The 18,098-nt window shown below is 37.4% G+C and overlaps 1 protein-coding gene across 3 annotated transcripts; it reads right to left on the reverse strand.

The window, feature by feature from the left end:
- Positions 1-1,922: 1,922 nt before the first annotated feature.
- Positions 1,923-13,524, reverse strand: LOC122316455 (TVP38/TMEM64 family membrane protein slr0305-like). 3 transcript variants are annotated; one of them, XM_043132981.1, is made up of 10 exons: positions 12,990-13,524; positions 12,572-12,633; positions 12,330-12,384; positions 11,827-11,925; positions 11,523-11,609; positions 10,336-10,452; positions 9,190-9,282; positions 8,526-8,647; positions 2,567-2,597; positions 2,195-2,315 (listed from the first exon to the last, which is right to left on the reverse strand). In XM_043132981.1, exons 1-9 carry the CDS (start codon positions 13,095-13,097, stop codon positions 2,588-2,590), a joined length of 753 nt encoding a protein of 250 aa, XP_042988915.1. In that variant the 5' UTR covers positions 13,098-13,524; the 3' UTR covers positions 2,195-2,315; positions 2,567-2,587. The 3 variants fall into 3 exon arrangements, with proteins under 3 accessions (XP_042988913.1, XP_042988915.1, XP_042988914.1); XM_043132980.1 differs by having other exon boundaries at positions 8,526-8,650; XM_043132979.1 differs by lacking the exon at positions 8,526-8,647 and having other exon boundaries at positions 1,923-2,315; positions 12,990-13,520.
- Between the last annotated feature and the right edge of the window lie 4,574 nt (positions 13,525-18,098).

The raw sequence follows: 18,098 nt of genomic DNA on the forward strand, positions 1-18,098 counted from the left end.
GCAAATGGCACTTCAATGCAGTCATAGATAGGGTTGTCGGACGCCGACATCACTATTCACAATGATTTTTCATCTGATTGCCCTTAAATCACTAGTTGCAATTGGGGTTGGTACCTTTTTCCAAGGTTCAATTTCAGTTGAAGATGGGGGTCTTCCAAGGTTTTGAGTACTTTGAAAGAAGCATTCGAGCTTCTTTTACAAGATGAAAATGGAGTAACAGAAGGTAGTGCTCCCCCTACCTATTCTATGCCTCATGAGGGAGTAGTAGTGGCATAAAAAGGGTCATCAGGGGTGGAACGCCTACAAGCAATGTTCTTTTTTATTAGAATGACAACACCTATGTCAGAGGTGAAGGAACCTCTAATGGTAACAACAACAATAGACAACAACAATATATCTGTTGCAGAGGTTCTGAATTTGAATGCAAGATATTATGAGGAGGAAATTACAAGTTTATTGTTGGTGCCTTGTGAGGAGGAATGTCTAGGGTCGGGAGAGCAGTTGAGAACTATGTTTAGGGATAATGTTGTTCCCCTAGTTTCTCTTCCTCCAACAAACAACATAGCAAGTAGAGGTATAATATTATATACTATTATAGTATATAATATTATAATGAAAATATATTGTAAATTATATATTATAATATAGTGATACATTATAGTATATTATAATATATAGTGATATAGTATTAGTATAACTGTTAATACAATAAACTATAATGATATAAAATTTTAAAATTTCATATTATATTAATTAGTAATTTATCATATAATATAAAACTGTTTGATATATAATTATATATTGTATATAAAAATTATATACAATATAAAAAATTAAAATATATATAAACTGGTTCACTCCGTTCTAGTCCAGTTTTAGAAAAAAGAAAAATTAGAACCGAACTGATTTTGATTGGTTTTAAGAAAAATAAAACCGGATTCTGTCCAGTCCTGTCTATTTTTTTTTGTTTTGTTACACCCTAATAGTGGGTTCACCATCAGATTGGGTTTTGCATAACATTTACGAGATTCAGCATATTGTGGGGCTTTCATATGAAGGATGTAAAGACCAGCTTAAAGCACTACTCACTGCGATAGAGGTAGGTCACTCGCTTGAAAGCAAATCAAGTTTTAAGAAAAACAGAGAGTTAAAGCGTCTTTTTTAGACAATTAACTACAACGCTAATGAAGATAGCTCAAGTAGAGGGAAGACGAAAGAGAGGACATTATAAAGACTTCCTCATAAAGGGAGTTTCGGGTGGAGTATTAGTCTTATAGGAGATTAGGGTTAGGGAGATGTGTTCTATTCCAATTTGGGCTTTATGTATTTTGAATAGATTTCTAATTTTCGTAGGCTTTTTGAGTCATTTGGGACTAGCTAGTATGTACTAGATGTTTTCTTATATACGTCTAGTGTACTTGGTTACTCCTATTGATATATGTAATATTTTTATTTATATAAAAAAATTCCCTCTCTACCTCCCCCATCTCTCTCTAAAATAACTCAGATCCTTTTCTCAAAAAACTCTATCTAGGGTAGGGAGGATCCTTCGCTTCTTGGGATGTTTTTGTTCTCAGCTTTAATTGGTGCCAGGTAATTATTATTATCATTATTATTATTATTAATTAGTATTAGTATTATTATTATTATTATTATTATTATTATTATTATTATCTTCTATAATTTCAGGCATTAGGCAATTTTCTGCAAAACTTCTCATAAAAAGCTATACCTTGGCTAGCAAGTAAACCACTCGGTTATCTGAATTCTCTGTTGTCTGAGGAAGCCCTGATTAATTTCACTGGGCAAGACCATGGTGAGATCATTTGTCTTCCACACTGCCCCTTCACTAAAATTTGGTACCAATGGCCATAACCTAAATATCCATAGTAAGCCAAAAATAGGTTGAATTCCAAAGCACATTTTAGACTCAAAAATTGATTACTTCTGTTAAAAGTAAACTTTGACAGTGAAGGGTTACAAATATTAAAAAATAAATAAAAAATTTTATTCTGTACAGGCATTATAAACGTATAGATATTATTCTTTACTGCTCCTTAATTCTTCATTCCTAACAAAGTAATATCTAAACCGATTGATGAAGGAAAGAATTTACATTACATGGGAACTTGTTTCTCATCATCCTCTCTCAATGGGGTCTATCTTAATTACGAGAGGTTTCTGTAGATCCAAGGGTGATTCTGCTCGTATTGGCAGCATTGATGGGGTCAAGATGGCCTCTATTTCAGCATTTTCTGTCAGTGCTTTGTCCAGAGAAGCCTTGGCAACTTTAGTGATGCAAACCAACATAATGACTGAGCACAAACAAGGGAAGGAAAAAAAAGCTTTCAGTATATCATTGAAATTAGCATAATTTGGAAGTAATTTTCCTGAAACTTCAACCTGAACGCAAATTTTAAATTAACCGTTCTTGTAGCACTTGTCAAACCTAAGAAAATGTGGATACAAAACAACTAGTCTCATTCTCACGTGACTAAAATGAGGTATCTTGAAAAATGTGAATGTCATCAAATGTTTTTCTAGCCTCTGAGGAGAAAAAACTTACCAGATAAACCGAATCCAAGAACTATAAATACCTGCATACATATACAAACGTAAGTATATATAATTATAAAAATAGACAAGATAGGAAGGATGACATACAGCAATCAACATCTTACAGGGTAAGAAAGAAAATCAAGATGGTGAAAGCCTACAAATATCCTTGGGCTCAGAAAATAGCTAATGGGTCATTCTATTTTTCTCCACGAACTACAGACGCATTGTCACTTACCTCTCTAAACTTTAACTAGATTGAACTCAATTGTCACTTACCTCCCAAACTTTAACTCAGCACAACTCGTTCCACAAACTACCATCCAATTGTGGCTTTCCCCTTTGGTATTCCATCTGCTAACTCATATGATATTGGTATCGTTATCATGTTCTGATAGACTTACTTGTGCATCTTGTCTTTGGTGTAATAGACTTCTAGCCAAGTGGCAAGATTAATGTATGTTTTGGCTTCTCTGCCCCTAAAACAACATATTCTCTCACTCTGTATTACTCAAATATAGACCTCTTTCTGTCTTCTCGAACAGTGAATCTGCCAACTCTTGCTCCTTATATCAGCCTAAATTTCTCTTCATCTTACTTTCCACTTTTGGTTTTGTGTATTCTATTTCCCATGTGCTTCCACTTCCTCATGCCTCGAGATTGTGCCTTTTTTTCCCTTCTTTTGTATACTTCCTTCTTTTGTATACTTCCTGTATACACAGGCTTCGCCTATTTCATTTGATGAATAAAAGTGTCTTTCTTACTTATAAAAAAAATAAAAAATTCTCAGGGTGCAAGGGTCAACGGGTGGTAGTTCGTAGGATCAAGTTTTACTGAGTCAAAGGTTAGGGGTAAGTGCAATGAGTGGTAGTTTATGGTGAGAGAAAAAAGAAGTAATTAACCGTAACTAATACCATCCTCTTAATACTCTATTGCTGTTAAAGCAGCAGATGCAACAGAGTACATGGGATCACTATATAATATCCTATCAAATTAAGAGACATGAAGAAAAGAATTGGCATGATAATTTGTTTCAGAGGCTCTAGCCTTTTTCTGAATATATAATTATGCAACTTAAGAAAAGAGTATCTATGAGAAAACATGGAAACTGCCAGAATGAAAGAAAAGCAGAAAAGTAACAAGATTTTTTTTTTTTTCCACCCAAATGTGGATAGGATCCAACCAGTAACTACAGGAACAGAACAGGCAGATTTAGTGAGAAAAAGAATGGATAAAAGGAACATAGTTGCTGATTCATAAGAATGTGTCACACTATGCAGGGTACTAATGCAGTCCCTAATCAAAACTGAATCACAAAGAGTACCAGCATGCTAAATTTACGCCTCTTCTAAAACATGAGAAAAAATGAATGTGGCTATCTTATCATCAGGACCAAAATTCATTTTCGGACTTAATTTCTTTGGATTTCTCTCTCCTCTACTTTTTCTCTCTGTACATGTGCACTTATCTTCTGTTCTTACATTCATGGAGGTGTAACATCAGGTTGATTTTACATAGTCTCTAGGCCCACTGAAGGACAGGTTGTGGTTAAGCAAGTGGCTGGGGTTATTCCCCCAGGCCCACAGAAAGACACCAGGGGAGACAATTCACGGGGAAGAGCCAGCAAAAGCTGGGCTGGTCAGTGTGCAGGCCCATCCAAAGATGGAAGGCCCACGAATCAGGGGTCTGGAAGGCCTGCGATACAGGCCTGGAGACAGCGGGCCAGTTTCTCAAGCCCATCAACATACAAGGTGGGTTCCTTGTCCAGTGCTTCTCCACCGGCAACTGACAACCACCGGTCGGGACCACCACAGACTTGGTCGATGGGGGCAGACGAACAGGTGGCTGGTCTCCCAAGCAAGGGGGCCCGTTAGACCCTTTAGTTATAGGGGTGGTCTTCAAGGCAGAAAAGGCCTACGGCTATGGTCCAGCAATGTCGGAACCATCCCAGACCGTGCCAGCAGCTGAAATATCTTGAGCTTGGAAAAGGATCCTATCGAGGAAAGGAGAGGCGAGTCAGACACGGAGGCATTGGGAAGGCTTTTGGCTTTGGTTCCTTTTGTATCCTTTGGTACGGAGGGAGAGTTTGATAGGGTGGGGGCGACAGATACAGTCCCCCTGGTGTGCAAAGACGTCTGCTGTTGGGAAGACCCATCCCCACTGGTCTCTCTACATCTGTTCAAGAATAGTAATCATCAGGCCTCAAACTGGGTCCTGAATAAAGCAAAGGAGATGCAACTCAGTGTGGGGATTTTATGCGATGGTTTTGAAGACCAGCTTATTACCCTCTTTGCAGCTATAGAAGCTGGAAAGAACAATTCAGGATCACCTAGGGAGCTCACATCAACTAAGAAGCGAGTAAGAGAACTCCAAAGACTTGATTGGACAGTAAATGATAGAGCAAGTGGAAAGAACGCCAGCTGGGGAAGAGTGAGGAAGGGCAAAGGATATGGATTTATGTTAATGACCAAAGATTGATTCTTGGAACGTAAGGGGTTGAATGAGAAAGATAAACGCCTTATAGTTAGTAATCAATTCCGTAAATGGAAGGTTGACGCTGTACGTTTGCAAGAAACGAAACTGACGGTTATTTCCCATCGTATCATTAGAAGTTTATGGGGTTGTAGTCAAGTGGGATGGCATTATTTACCATCTATTGGAGCATCCAGGGGCCTATTAGTAATGTGGGACAGGAGAGTGGTGTAGAAAATGGAAGATTTTTTGGGACATTATGTGGCGGCATGCTCGTTTAAGAATGTCATGGATGGGTATCAGTGGGCTTTCGTCGGAGTCTATGGGCCTAATCTTGATTGGTCTAGAAGTTTACTATGGGATGAGTTGGCCGATATTGGCAGCATATGGGACCTACCTTGGTGTATCAGAGGTGACTTCAACGTCACTCGTTATCCGAGTGAGAGATTGGGTGGTTCGGGATTCAACTCACCTATGGTAGATTTCTCTAACTTCATCTCTAAACAAAATTTACAGGATATTCCTCTTGCAAGTGGCTCTTTCACTTGGTCGAGCAACTGAGATCTCCCATCTTGGTCAAGGCTTGACAGATTTCTAATCTCACCGGAATGGGAGGCTTATTATCAAGACCTAATTCAGAAGAGATTACCTAGGTTATGTTCGGACCACTTTCCCCTCCTTTTGAACTGTGGAGGCATTTGAAGAGGCCCAAGGTATTTCAAATTTGAGAATATGTGGTTGAAGTCCGATAGCTTTATGGACAGAATACAAGAATGGTGTTCTTCTTACCATTTTCTTGGCAACTCTAGTTGTATTCTGGCCTGTAAATTAGAGTCTTTGAAAAAAGATTTGAAAGAGTGGAATGCGCAAGAGTTTGGTAATGTGGAAAGCCAAAAAGTTGTTCTCTTGGAGGAGCTTAAGGGTTTGGAGGGTGTGGAAGAGAAGAGGGTAGGGTACTATCTGAAACCGAGCAGGCCCACAAAACTCAAGTGACTGCGGACATTGAATGGATCTCTCTTTTGGAAGAAATTTCTTGGCAACAAAAATCACGAGTTTTATGGTTGAAGGAAGGAGATAGATGCACCAAGTTTTTCCATCAGATGCCCAACTCGCATAGGTAGAACAATGCTATAGAAACTCTGATGATAGATGGGGTGGCCTCATCCAACCAATCTGAAATCTCATATCACATTGTCAATTACTATGAGGAGTTGTTTTCAAAATAGCTTTTGTGTAGGCCGAAGCTTGATGGTCTGGTTTTTGATGTTATTGATTAGCAGGCTTTGAAGCAACTTGAAAGGCAGTTTGACGAGGTAGAGGTTAGATCGGTAGTTAAAGGTATGGTGGGCGACAAAGCTCCATGCCCTGATGGCTTTTCCATGGCCTTTTTTCAAACTTGTTGGGATGTACTTAAAGAAGATATCATGCGGGTCTTCCATGAATTTCATGGAAGTGGGCGGTTTGAGAAAAGTCTCAATGCAACCTTTCTTGCACTCATTCCTAAAAAGCTTGGAGCAGTAGAGGTGAAAGATTTTCGTCCCATTAGCTTGGTGAGTGGATTATACAAAATTTTGTCCAGTGTCTTGGCGAACAGGTTGAGTAAGGTGATGGCAAGCTTGATTTCAAAGCCTCAAAATACCTTTGTTCAAAGTAGGCAAATCCTGGACTTGGTTCTTATTGCCAATGAATGCCTAGAAAGTCAGATTAAGTTTGGAGAGCCAGGACTTCTATGCAAGTTGGATATGGAAAAAGCTTATGATCACGTCAATTGGGGATTCTTGCTTTATATACTTTAGAGATGTGGCTTTGGCACCAAATGGTGCACTTGGATCCATCACTGTATCTCTATGGCTTGTTTTTCTGTATTGGGGATCCCCTTTCTCCACTTCTTTTTGTCTTTGTGATGGAAGCTTTTAGTAAGATGATTTCAGGGGCAGTGGCGGGTGGATTCCCATCAGGATTCTCCATGGGTGAGACAGCCTCAGGTTCGCTCAACATCTCTTATTTATTGTTTGCTGATAATACTCTTATCTTTTGTAAGGCCAGGCATGAGCAAATTCAAGCCTTGAGGGCTCTCTTATTTTGCTTTGAAACTGTGTCAGGGTTAAAGGTGAATTTGGTCAAATCAAAGGTAGTGCCAGTGGAGCTCATACCCAATGTGAAGAGTTTGGCGTCCATCATGGACTGCAAGATATCTTAGTTGCTCATGAAATATTTTGGTCTCCCGTTCGGTGTGGCTTTCAAATCACAATCCATGTAGGATGATGTGCTAGAAAAATGGAGAGGAAATTAGCCGGTTGGAAGTGGATGTACTTGTCCAAAGGGGACCAGGTGACGCTCATCAAGAGCACTCTTTCTAACTTATCAATGCACTTCCTCTCATTATTCCCGCTCCCCGCCAAGGTGGCCCATCACATGAAGAAATTTCAACATGATTTCCTATAGGGAGGGATAAAGGATGAGTTTAAATTCCACTTTGTGAAATGGGCCACAATTTGTTCTCCCATCAAAGGAGGTTTGGGAATTCAGAATTTGAAATCTTTCAATAATGCCTTGCTAGGCAAATGGTTATGGAGATACCGCCATGAACGAGAGGTCTTGTGGCGAACCGTCACTGCTTTGAAGCATGGGGAGGGTGGTGCTCCAATGAGGTGAGGGGGCCTCATGGACTTGGGCTTTGGAAACATATTAGAAGAGGTTGGGACACATATGCAGCACATACTTGTTTCAAAGTCAAGAATGGAATGAAGGTAAAATTTTGGCATGATTTATGGTGTGGTGATTGGGCCCTCAAGGAAGTTTTTCCTCACGTCGATGGTTTAGCTAGAAGGAAAGAGGCATCAATAGCAGATGTAGTTATCATATCCAATGGCCATCCTCAATGGAGCATTTCTTTCCTTAGAGATGCACAAGACTGGGAAATGGATGAAATTTCGGTGTTCTTTGACTAGGTGTACTCCACTCGTGTGTCAAGGGTAGGTGAAGACAAGATTTATTGGTGCCATTCAACGAAGGGAGTTTTCACAGCCCGTTCTTTCTACCACTCTTTGACCACACACAACTAAGATTTTTTTCCCATGAAAAAGCATCTGGAGGACAAAGGCACCTCTAAAGGCAGCCTTTTTTGTTTGGACAGCCTGTTTGGGGAAGATTTTGACTCTAGACAACTTAAGGAAACGTGCCATCATAGTCATGGACTAGTGTTATATGTGCAAAAAGAGTGGCAAGTCCACCGACCATCTATTACTACATTGTGAGATTGCCGTGACCTTGTGGAATGAAGTTTTTGCCCGATTGGGTTTAGCTTGGGTGATGCCGGAAAGGGTATGCGACTTTCTAGCCTCTTGGAGAGGTATTCAAGGTAACTCTCAAATTGCATCCATATGGAAGATGATACCTATATGTCCATGGTGGTGCATTTGGAGGGAGCGGAATGCAAAAAACTTTGAAGATCAAGAGCGATCGATGGAAGAGCTCAGAAATTTGTTTTTCAATACCTTGCTTCATTGGTCGATTGTAATTGATTTCCATGGCATGTCTTTTCATGATTTCCTTGTATCTCTAAATTAGCACGCATAGGCGCTGCTCTTGTATATGTCCCGTATACTTGGGCTTTTGCCTTCTTTTGATCAATATAATTTGTTTACCGATAAAAAAAAGTCATCAGGACCAGAAAAGGAAGAAAAATGAGTTAAAAAAAGGTGCACTACTAGTGACAGTTTTCAATACTAGCTTTGATGTGTGTTGCTAAAACAATCAGTACAGGAAATAGTCAATCATCACACCATGCAACGGGATTACATGAACATAGTTATGGCTCCGATCAGCCTAGAAGACCACATGTGTTTGGATCAACATAGAAGCGGAATTTGAATGTTCTAAATGGAAAAGTGGTTGAGTCACTTGAGAGATTTCAAATTTTAGCCAAGCACAGGAAGTGAAAACATAATTAAACCATAAATCAAGGCTTCTCCAAATTCATAAACAGATTCTTAAAATATTTGTTGGCACTACAAAGTACAAATAACTCGAACAATGCCTCCAGCACTCAAGAAATAATCCAACATGGTGATTTTGTAAGCTTTGATGACCAACTTAAAACTATATTGATGATCCAGAATGCTCCTTACATAAAAACATAAGAGGTGGCATAGAACTTACCAAGCGAATTGTTGACACCTCATTCCATCCATGTGTAACATCAGAAAGATCCTTCAATGTTGTTCCAACATATACTAGAGCAAATGTTATTGGCTGTAAGAAAAGAATGAAATGGGTATCATAAATAAGCAAGTTATTTTAGCAAGTATATAGAGATCCAGTCAACCATGCCTGGACCTATAAAAGAGAACCCAAATATATACTTATTAGAAGGGGAAATATGAGGATGCCCAAGTTCTAACTCATTTTGTTGAAAGATAACTTCAGAAGGGGATATATTTGAAGAATAATCAAAGAAATACAAATACAAATGCAGGCATAAAGGTTTGCCATTTTTGGTGGACAAGATGGTCCAGGATTAACTTGTGGGGGCTCACTAAGCCTCAAAGTCAACTTTAAGTCTCATTGGACACTAAATTATAATGACCATATGTTCTATCCATCAATATTTTAACATTTCCCATCCGAATATCACTCATTATCACCTTAAGGAGCACATCTGACTTGGGCTTATTTTTATTTCTTTCTCATCTTTCTGCTCATTCTGGTCCTCAGTCTCAACTAACCCCCTTATTGATTAGAGGGTATCACAATTTACAAACTTGTTAATATAGCGGTGTAACAACATGCTTCTTAGGTGCTAGCTGTCATCTACTCAGTGTGACAACAAAATGCACAAAAGAATAGGAAAACAATGACATGAGAAAGAGAACCGCTAGGTTCACAAAAGTAAAACTCAAAAACTGATGTAGCTAGCTTTGGTACATTACCTTGTAAACCATTTTGACTGTAAAGTAGATATAATTTATCATAGCAAGCCACATCTATTTGTAAGTTTACTTTTTGTGAGATCTCTTTGCGAACCAAATATTTCTCGATGACAAAAAGAAGCAAATTCTATGGAGTGAGAATGGCATACATAAATAACAAAGATAAAATGTGAAGAGCTAGCCAAACAGGTGATTATATGACCTTGCCAGTAATAAATGTGAGTTGTTGAAACGAAATAACTGGACCAGGAGTAATGATAGCATACTTTTTTAATTACAATTTGAAGTTTACATTGAAAATTATAATCACTGCATCTCAATGGTTTTTATTCACAGCTGATTGATAAAACATTAAATAATTACAAGAAGAAAATACCATCATTCCCAACCAAGATGCCAACATATATTCCCCCATGTGCACCGGAGTCACTGACAGCAGGTAATTCAATACGTTGAAAGGAAGTAAAGGAACAAGCCGAAGAAGCAGAACTATCTGTTGAAAACCCAAAAGGAAAGAAATTAGTAATGATGGTAAAAGAGTTTCCCATATAATAATTTAAAGTACAAGAAGAGTAACTACACCAGTGAGTTTTGGAAGAAATTACAATCATGATATATAAAACCACAGCAGGAGTATTAGTTCAGATAGATATTTGGGATGCTTGTGTGTGTGTGTGTGTGAGTGTGCATATCTACATAAATACATGCATGCATACATATATATATATAGCCTCAGTTACAGGAACCATTTAAATATGGTTGTGCATCAACCTTGAAAATGCAGCTCTAACTCGCCATAGAGGAACTCTAACTTTCAGACAGACACCCCATTTGCCGCTCAAACTTTGGCAATAATTTGTGGTGATGGTATTGCTATTTGTAAAACTCTCCAATCTTATCTATGTGGAAGTTAAAAATATCATAGAAGACAACAACAAAAATAAAAGGAAAACTAGCAAAAATTTCCTAATAAAATAATAAAAACAATTGTATGTGCTTTGTCCTTAGTCACAAGTATAAATTAAATGTTGTCAACTGCATAACAAACATCACATCTCTCTTTCTCTCTCTATCTCTCTCTTGATTATGAGCTAAAAAGCTTGATCTAGACTAATGAACTTTCCAGCATGGCATTTAAATCAAACCTAATTTCTAATGCAGCCCTCCCAGAACTTTTCTATGTGGTTAAATAAGGCCTCTAAACATACATTTTCTTCGCCCATGCCAACAAGAAAACACTCAATAAAATGACCACTCCATAGTAATTTGTGCATGGAATTTTCTTTTTGGTAAGTTATTCAAGAATTTCTCATCCTTGATGAGGCTAGAAGTGTAAAAGGAGATAGACCTGGCAGTGAAGTTACCTGGATCTAATTAATATTTTGCTGAAGACTAGGAATTATTGGAATTCTCAATTAGAAAAACATTGTAGTTTCATCACACTCAATCTATAAATGTTTTATCAAAGAAAATCAGAATAAATAGAAAAATGCAGATGCTAGATAGATATTTGCCCAAATATAATATTACACACAGGTGTAGAAAGTGCAGAAAAACTTATGCCTTAAATCCAGATCCTTTTATTGCAATAGCAACAGACTGAAACTTTGGATAATTCTTTAGCTTCGAAGTAACATATGATCTTCCGATCTGCACAAAGTAGCAAAATAAGGCAAGTAGATATCAAAAGAAAACACATATAAGGTCCAGAAGCACCTGCACAAAGCAAATTTCAAACAAAAATAACTTGGTCCACGTTTCAAATACATATCTAGGGATAGAGTATTTGCCTTAAGAGGATGAAACCATGCAAGTCCATGTGCAGGTACTCAACAAATAATAGAACCACGGTGTTTAGAAGACTCACTGTTCTACCAAGAATGAATGCAGCTGTTGCACCAAGGGTGGCGCCAATCGAATCAGCTGCAAATCCCACAGGCAACCCAAAGAGATAACCGCCTCCAAGCTGGAAAAGGATTGAAATGTACAAGTATTGTAACCAAATAAAAACTAGAAAGTCTTTCAGCAATTAAACCATCTGAAACTACCTAATGCAATAGTGAAATTCACATGAACTTCAAAAAACATCAAGTGAGCCGAAATTGGGTGGATGATTTTGAAGTTGCAGAGTTGGATTAGTGAAATATAATTGGTACAGGAAACTACTCAGCAGTAAGAAATAACCTTAAAGTTATAGTTCCGTAAAGTAGCATTGCTGATACTAGGAAGCATTTCAAATAATTACAAGTTTTCTTCTTTGAAATCAACTTTGATGCACAACATTCCCATAATAAAAGAGATTTGGAGAAAATAACATTGAAAAAATATCAATAAATCCAAAAGCATTAAAAAAATAGACTAATAGCCTACCGAAAGAACTGAAGCTGGCACCACCAAGACTGTAAGTGGAATGTATGCAATGGCCCTGCAAGTTCTCAGGAAAGATAAGTCAACACTTTGGACTTGAATAAAATTGAGGGAACCAACAGCAATGCTATAATCATAAACAACATTAAAAAAGCCCTTTTCTCAGCTAAAAAGGCGTTCTCACATTTAGACAGCAATCCATACCAAAGCAAGATGTAGAATTTTGGCCATAAAGAATTACTTACAAAACAAAAGGGCCCCATGGTCCAAGATCCTGCTTCACCCATACCAAGAAATCCTTCAATATCTGAAAATGCTATTCCTTTTAGCACGAGGATGCAACTAATGTATTAAGAATACACCAAAAAAGAAAAGCGTTCAATCTTCACAAGATAGACAATTAGCAAAAGCGCATATCTGCATATCAACATGTGCAAACTAACATTATCACGGCGCGAAAACTCAGATTTCAACTAGACCCAGTTGAAGCTTCATCAAAAACCAAATTCCTAAACTAAAGAGAGAATTATTCCCACAAAATGTAATAAATCAAAAATAAAAAAGAACTAAATGCCCCAATTCTCTATACCGAAGGAGCAGCATTGACCCACCAACATATATAATCAATGTCATTCCTAACACATATAGATGCATATAAATAACCTTTTCAATGGGGAGGAAAATGCAAGCGGTGGCAATGGCGACGAGTAGTAGGAGCAAGAGCGAGATCCTAAGGGCGGAGGCACAAGTGACATTGAGCTTGAGCGCCATGAGCAACCTACGACGCCAAGTGAGCCTGAAATCCTCGTCTTTCTCGCCGTCCTCGCCGTCCCTCCCTGATTCACCATGCCCCAAGGACAATCGCGCCCTCAACCCCTCTATGTTTGCCAGATTTAACTTCCCCTCCTCCCAATTTTAGCCAAATAATAATTTTAAAAAGAAACGAATACTTCCTAAATTTAGATAATTAATTATTTTTTTCCCCTTCAGCAAGAACTGCGCTGAGGTTTTGCGGAGTTCAACATTTGTGTAAGATCGATCGGTTTTGTTTCTTTGTTCCGATCATCTTCGCCGGTCCTGTTTTCGGAGTTTTTACTTCCACTCTGCTTTTTAGGTTCGACTTTCACCCAACGTTTCCTCGACGAACTTGCTGCGGACTGTGGTTCTCCTATTGTTTGGTAAACAGTAAACCGCGTGACTTGATTTACGACGTCTTATTAATAATACGAAAAATTATTAAGAGAGAGAGAAATGGGAGAGGAGCTTATTATTCCATAATATGAACTAGGGGTTCATTCGGTCCGGTCCGGTCCGTTCAAAGGGTATATTATGGACCAAACTGGATTTATTCGGTTCAGGCTTTTTCCACCCTGGACCGGACCAAAATGGGTAAGGACCGATTCAGTCCAGTCCCATTCAGGACAGGCCGGTCCGGTCGGTCCAATTTGGAGATCTCAGTCCGATCGGTCTGCCCTGGTCCGAACTGGGCCTTTGGCCCAACACCTGCATTTTATGTCCAATTTTTTCAGCCCACTATACATTTTTTCGAATTTTAAGTCCAAAAATACTAAAAAAAAAAAGATCTTGATGAAAAAATAAAAATAATCAAAATTATCAATCTAATTATTTTAGTGCATCACTCCAGAAAACACTAAATATTCCAATTATCAACACTGTTACACAGTTAGACTAGCAGAAAATGGACATGCTCGAAAGGAAAAAAAAAAAAACACTAACATGGAATGTTAGTGCAGTTACAGCACTAGAGAATAGGAGAAGTCCCAGTTTTCCTAATTCCATCCATTCCAAAGAAGTGATCCTATGATTAAAAAAAAAAAATACAAGTAACAATTACATAATAAATTAATAATACACAGCTGTCACTTTCTTAAGCTCTTACCCTCTCATATTTACTGATTTACATCAATACAAAACACAAATATATATATATATATATATATATATATATATATATGAACACATCTAGATTAGCAACCAAATGAAGTTCCTTCCTTACCACAGCCTATTTCTACAAAATAACAAAAGTTACAAAACACATAATAAACCATAACCACAAAGTTGCTGCCTCCAGGCTTCCCATGTTGCTGCTAATTCACTACTACTACCACAAAGCTGCTACTTCAATCATCTTGCTACTAATGCCCATGCACTGCAGTTTGCACATGCTCATGCACTGATTTTGCATTGAAAAAGGCACAAAATGAATGAATCAGATTCAAAATCAGTAAAGAACAAATTTAATAAACCAAACAAAAAAATAAAGTAATTATGAGAAGTTTTTTTATATACACATAACACATTTAGCCATAAGGCTTTGCACCGTAATGTTAAGATATTCCACATGCACTTGATAATGTTGATTATATTAATATAATCCAAGATAGCTTTAAAAAATCAAAATACCAATAAGTTTTTAGTGTAGTTAATGTGGAAAGCTGTAGTGGGTGTGTAAAAAACTAGACTATTATAACAGAAACATTAGCACCATTAATTCACTACAATCTTCTCACATATTATAACAGAAAAAAATAGAAACAGAAACTATTATAATAGAAACAGAAACATTAGCACCATTAATTCACTACAATCTTCACACCTATTATAAGTTATAACAGAAAAAAAAAACAGAAACAAAGAAACAGAAAAAAAATAGAAACATAAACTATTATAATAGAAACAGAAACTATTATAACAGAAACAGAAACATTAGCACCATTAATTCACTACAATCTTCTCACCTATTAAATCTGAGTAAAAAAAAAAAAAAACAGAAACAGAAACAATCTTCTCATCTATTTAGTCTTTAATTAGCATTGAAACTTGGCCCGGTAGGTATTGAATTTGATGCCTCCACAGAATCAGTAAACTCCCCTAAAGTTAAGTGAAAACAAAACAAGTTAAATAGCCTTACACAACATATATTATAAAACAAAATAATATACAAAATAAATGCATTACATACCCATATCCAATTGCTTCTCAAATTCATCTACTTCATCCATTAAAGTCCTAAGGCTTATTGGAGTAGAAAAAGAACGAAGCCAATTTTGTGCACATATAAGACCCTCAACACTCATCGGATTTAAACTACTTTTGAAAGGGTCAAGCACACGACCAGCAGTGCTAAAAGTAGATTCAGATGTCACAGTAGATACTGGTATTGCAAGTACATCGCGTGCAACTTTTGAAAGTACACGATATCTAACTGAATTCATCTTCCACCAATTTAGAATGTCAAAATAATCATCTTGATCCTCACATCTTTCAGCTAGATATCTATCAAGCTCTGACTTACTTTCCAAACTGTCTTCTGACTGTAACTATTGCTTAAATTGTGCCATCAATTGTGCCTTTATACTCTTATTCTTGTCAACTGAAGGACCTACATCTTCATGTGGGGAACTTGTGTGCTGAAGAGAACTACCTTCTTCATTTTCCATGTATGCCTCATAAATGCGAGTAAATGCATTTCTCATCCTCCAACTGAAATTAATTTTTTTTGTAGGATCATGTGCATACATTTGTCCCAAACCAAAATCAAGATATCGCATCTTGAACTTAGGATCAAGAAGAACCCCAACATACAGCAGCATATTCTAATTTTTCAAATTGTCCCAATACTTTTCAAACTTTTTCAACATATTTGTGGCCATTAATCCCACCACAGGGCTTTGTTCTTCACACTCTATGTTTATAGCATCTTTTATACCAACCAACTCCGGGAAAAAATATATTGCAAGTTACGTATTCACCCCCCGAGAAACGTAACGTTGCATCGTGAAATAACTGAAGAAACCTCACAAATACAGAAACCTTCTCCCAATCAGATGCATTGGGAGTCCCTAACTTCCTAGACTTTCTTTTATTCACGACATCTTCATCATCAACATCGTCGTCGTCATCACCTTGAATACTACCAAAGAAACACAGATCTTCTTCTTCCAATCTCTCAAAAGTCTTTCTAAATTTTGCAGCCCTCTCCAACATAAGATAGATAGAGTTTCACCTAGTTGGTACATCTAAGCAAACTTGGGATTTGGATTGAATATCTTCCAAACCCACACATCTCTTAAATATTGCCCATCTTTGAGGGGAGGATTTAACATATTTCACAACACCCCTCACCTTCACAATAGACTCATCATATTCTTTCAACCCTTCCCGAACAATTAAATTCAAAATATGGGTTGAACATCGCACATGTAAGAATTCATGTTCCAAAATCGTGTCTCTCCTATACTTGTATTTTTTTTTTTTTCAAAAATGAAACAGCCCCTTTATTAGAACTTGCATTATAGTATCTTTGGTCGCCCCCAATCATGCAAACACATCTCTATACCCCTACCAAGTGAATCACCCTTGTGATTTTCAACCAAAGAAAATGATAAAATCCTCTTGTGTAATTTTCAGTCATCATCAATAAAATGTGTTGTCAAACACATATAGTTTAGGTTTTGAACGGATGTCCATGTATCCATAGTCAAGGAAATTCGCTGCCCTCTAAGAGCATTTTTCAACTTTTGTTTCTCTCTCAAAAACAAACTAAAGCAATCCTTGGCAACCGTCATATGGGATGGAATCCCTACCCACTTAGGGCAAACTACAAGCATGAACTTTCTGAAACCCTCCCCTTCAGCATGCCTAAAGGGCAACTCATTAAGAATAATCATCTCCGCTAAAGCTTGTCGGCAAGCCTTAACAGAAAATGAAATGGGCACAAGTCCCCCACTACTACTTCCTCCCTCCACCTTCCAACCTGGGGTGGTCTGGGAATTATCCGTCTTCTTAAACGGACATTTTTTACATTGGTGCTCAATGTGGCACTTCATGGATTTCATACCATTGGTCTTCGTATCACATGCATACGAAGCACCACAATAATTGCAAACAGCCCTAGGTTTAGTGGGATCACCTTTTGGTATTTTTGTAAAGTGATCCCAAACCATTGACCGCTGTCTACCATGTTGTGACCCACTAACCAAACAATTACTTACATTGGATGGCTGTGAAGGTGGAGGTCGAGGTGAAAATAGAGGAATGCCTTGTGTTGACTCTTGCACATCATTTGTAAACGACTCCATCTACAAAAATGAAGAGACATAAAATAAATTCACAGGAAAAACAAGAAACAGAATTGTTGTCTCATAATGATAATAGCCATTAGATAATAGGTAGAGATTAAAAAATAAATAAACAGAAACAGAAAAAAAAACAAAGAAACAGGAACAGAGAAACAGAAAAAAAAAACAAAGAAACAGAAACAGAAAAACAGAAAAAAAATATACAGAAACAGAAACAGAAATAGATAAACATAAACAGATAACAGAAACATGGAAACAGAGAAACAGAAACAGAAACAGATAAACAGAAAAAAAGATACAGAAACAGAAACAGAGAAACAGAAACAGATAAACAGAAAAATAGATGACTTCGCTCGACCCTCGCTCAACATAGCGCTCGAGCGAACTCAGGCAGAGTGTGCCGCTCGATACTCGCTCGACATTGAGCTCGAGCGAACTCAGGCAGATTGTGCCGCCCAAACCTTCTTTTAAATTATTTTTTTTTTACATTTTTTTAATATCTTAAATATTTTTAAAAAAATAAAAAATTATATTAATACACTTAAAATCTCTTCTATAATTCCTTTATTTGTAAGTTATATTCAAAATATTCCTTTTTGTCCAAATGAGCTTTGCTCAAACGTGTTTGCCACATCAATAATTCAATCCCTAATCTCTTATGCATTGAATA

The sequence above is a fragment of the Carya illinoinensis genome, chromosome 7, assembly GCF_018687715.1.
Source record: "Carya illinoinensis cultivar Pawnee chromosome 7, C.illinoinensisPawnee_v1, whole genome shotgun sequence".
NCBI lineage: Eukaryota > Viridiplantae > Streptophyta > Magnoliopsida > Fagales > Juglandaceae > Carya > Carya illinoinensis.

What these genes read in the sequence shown, in the direction of transcription:
- LOC122316455 (XM_043132979.1), bottom strand. Translation starts at nt 13,097, where the DNA reads ATGGCGCTCAAGCTCAATGTCACTTGTGCCTCCGCCCTTAGGATCTCG. An exon ending in TAAAAGGATCTGGATTTAAG is followed by an intron (nt 10,453 to 11,522) that starts GCATAAGTTTTT and finishes GGTTTTCAACAG; the next exon opens with ATAGTTCTGCTTCTTCGGCT. An exon ending in TCTTGGATTCGGTTTATCTG is followed by an intron (nt 2,316 to 2,566) that starts GTAAGTTTTTTC and finishes GTTTGTGCTCAG; the next exon opens with TCATTATGTTGGTTTGCATC.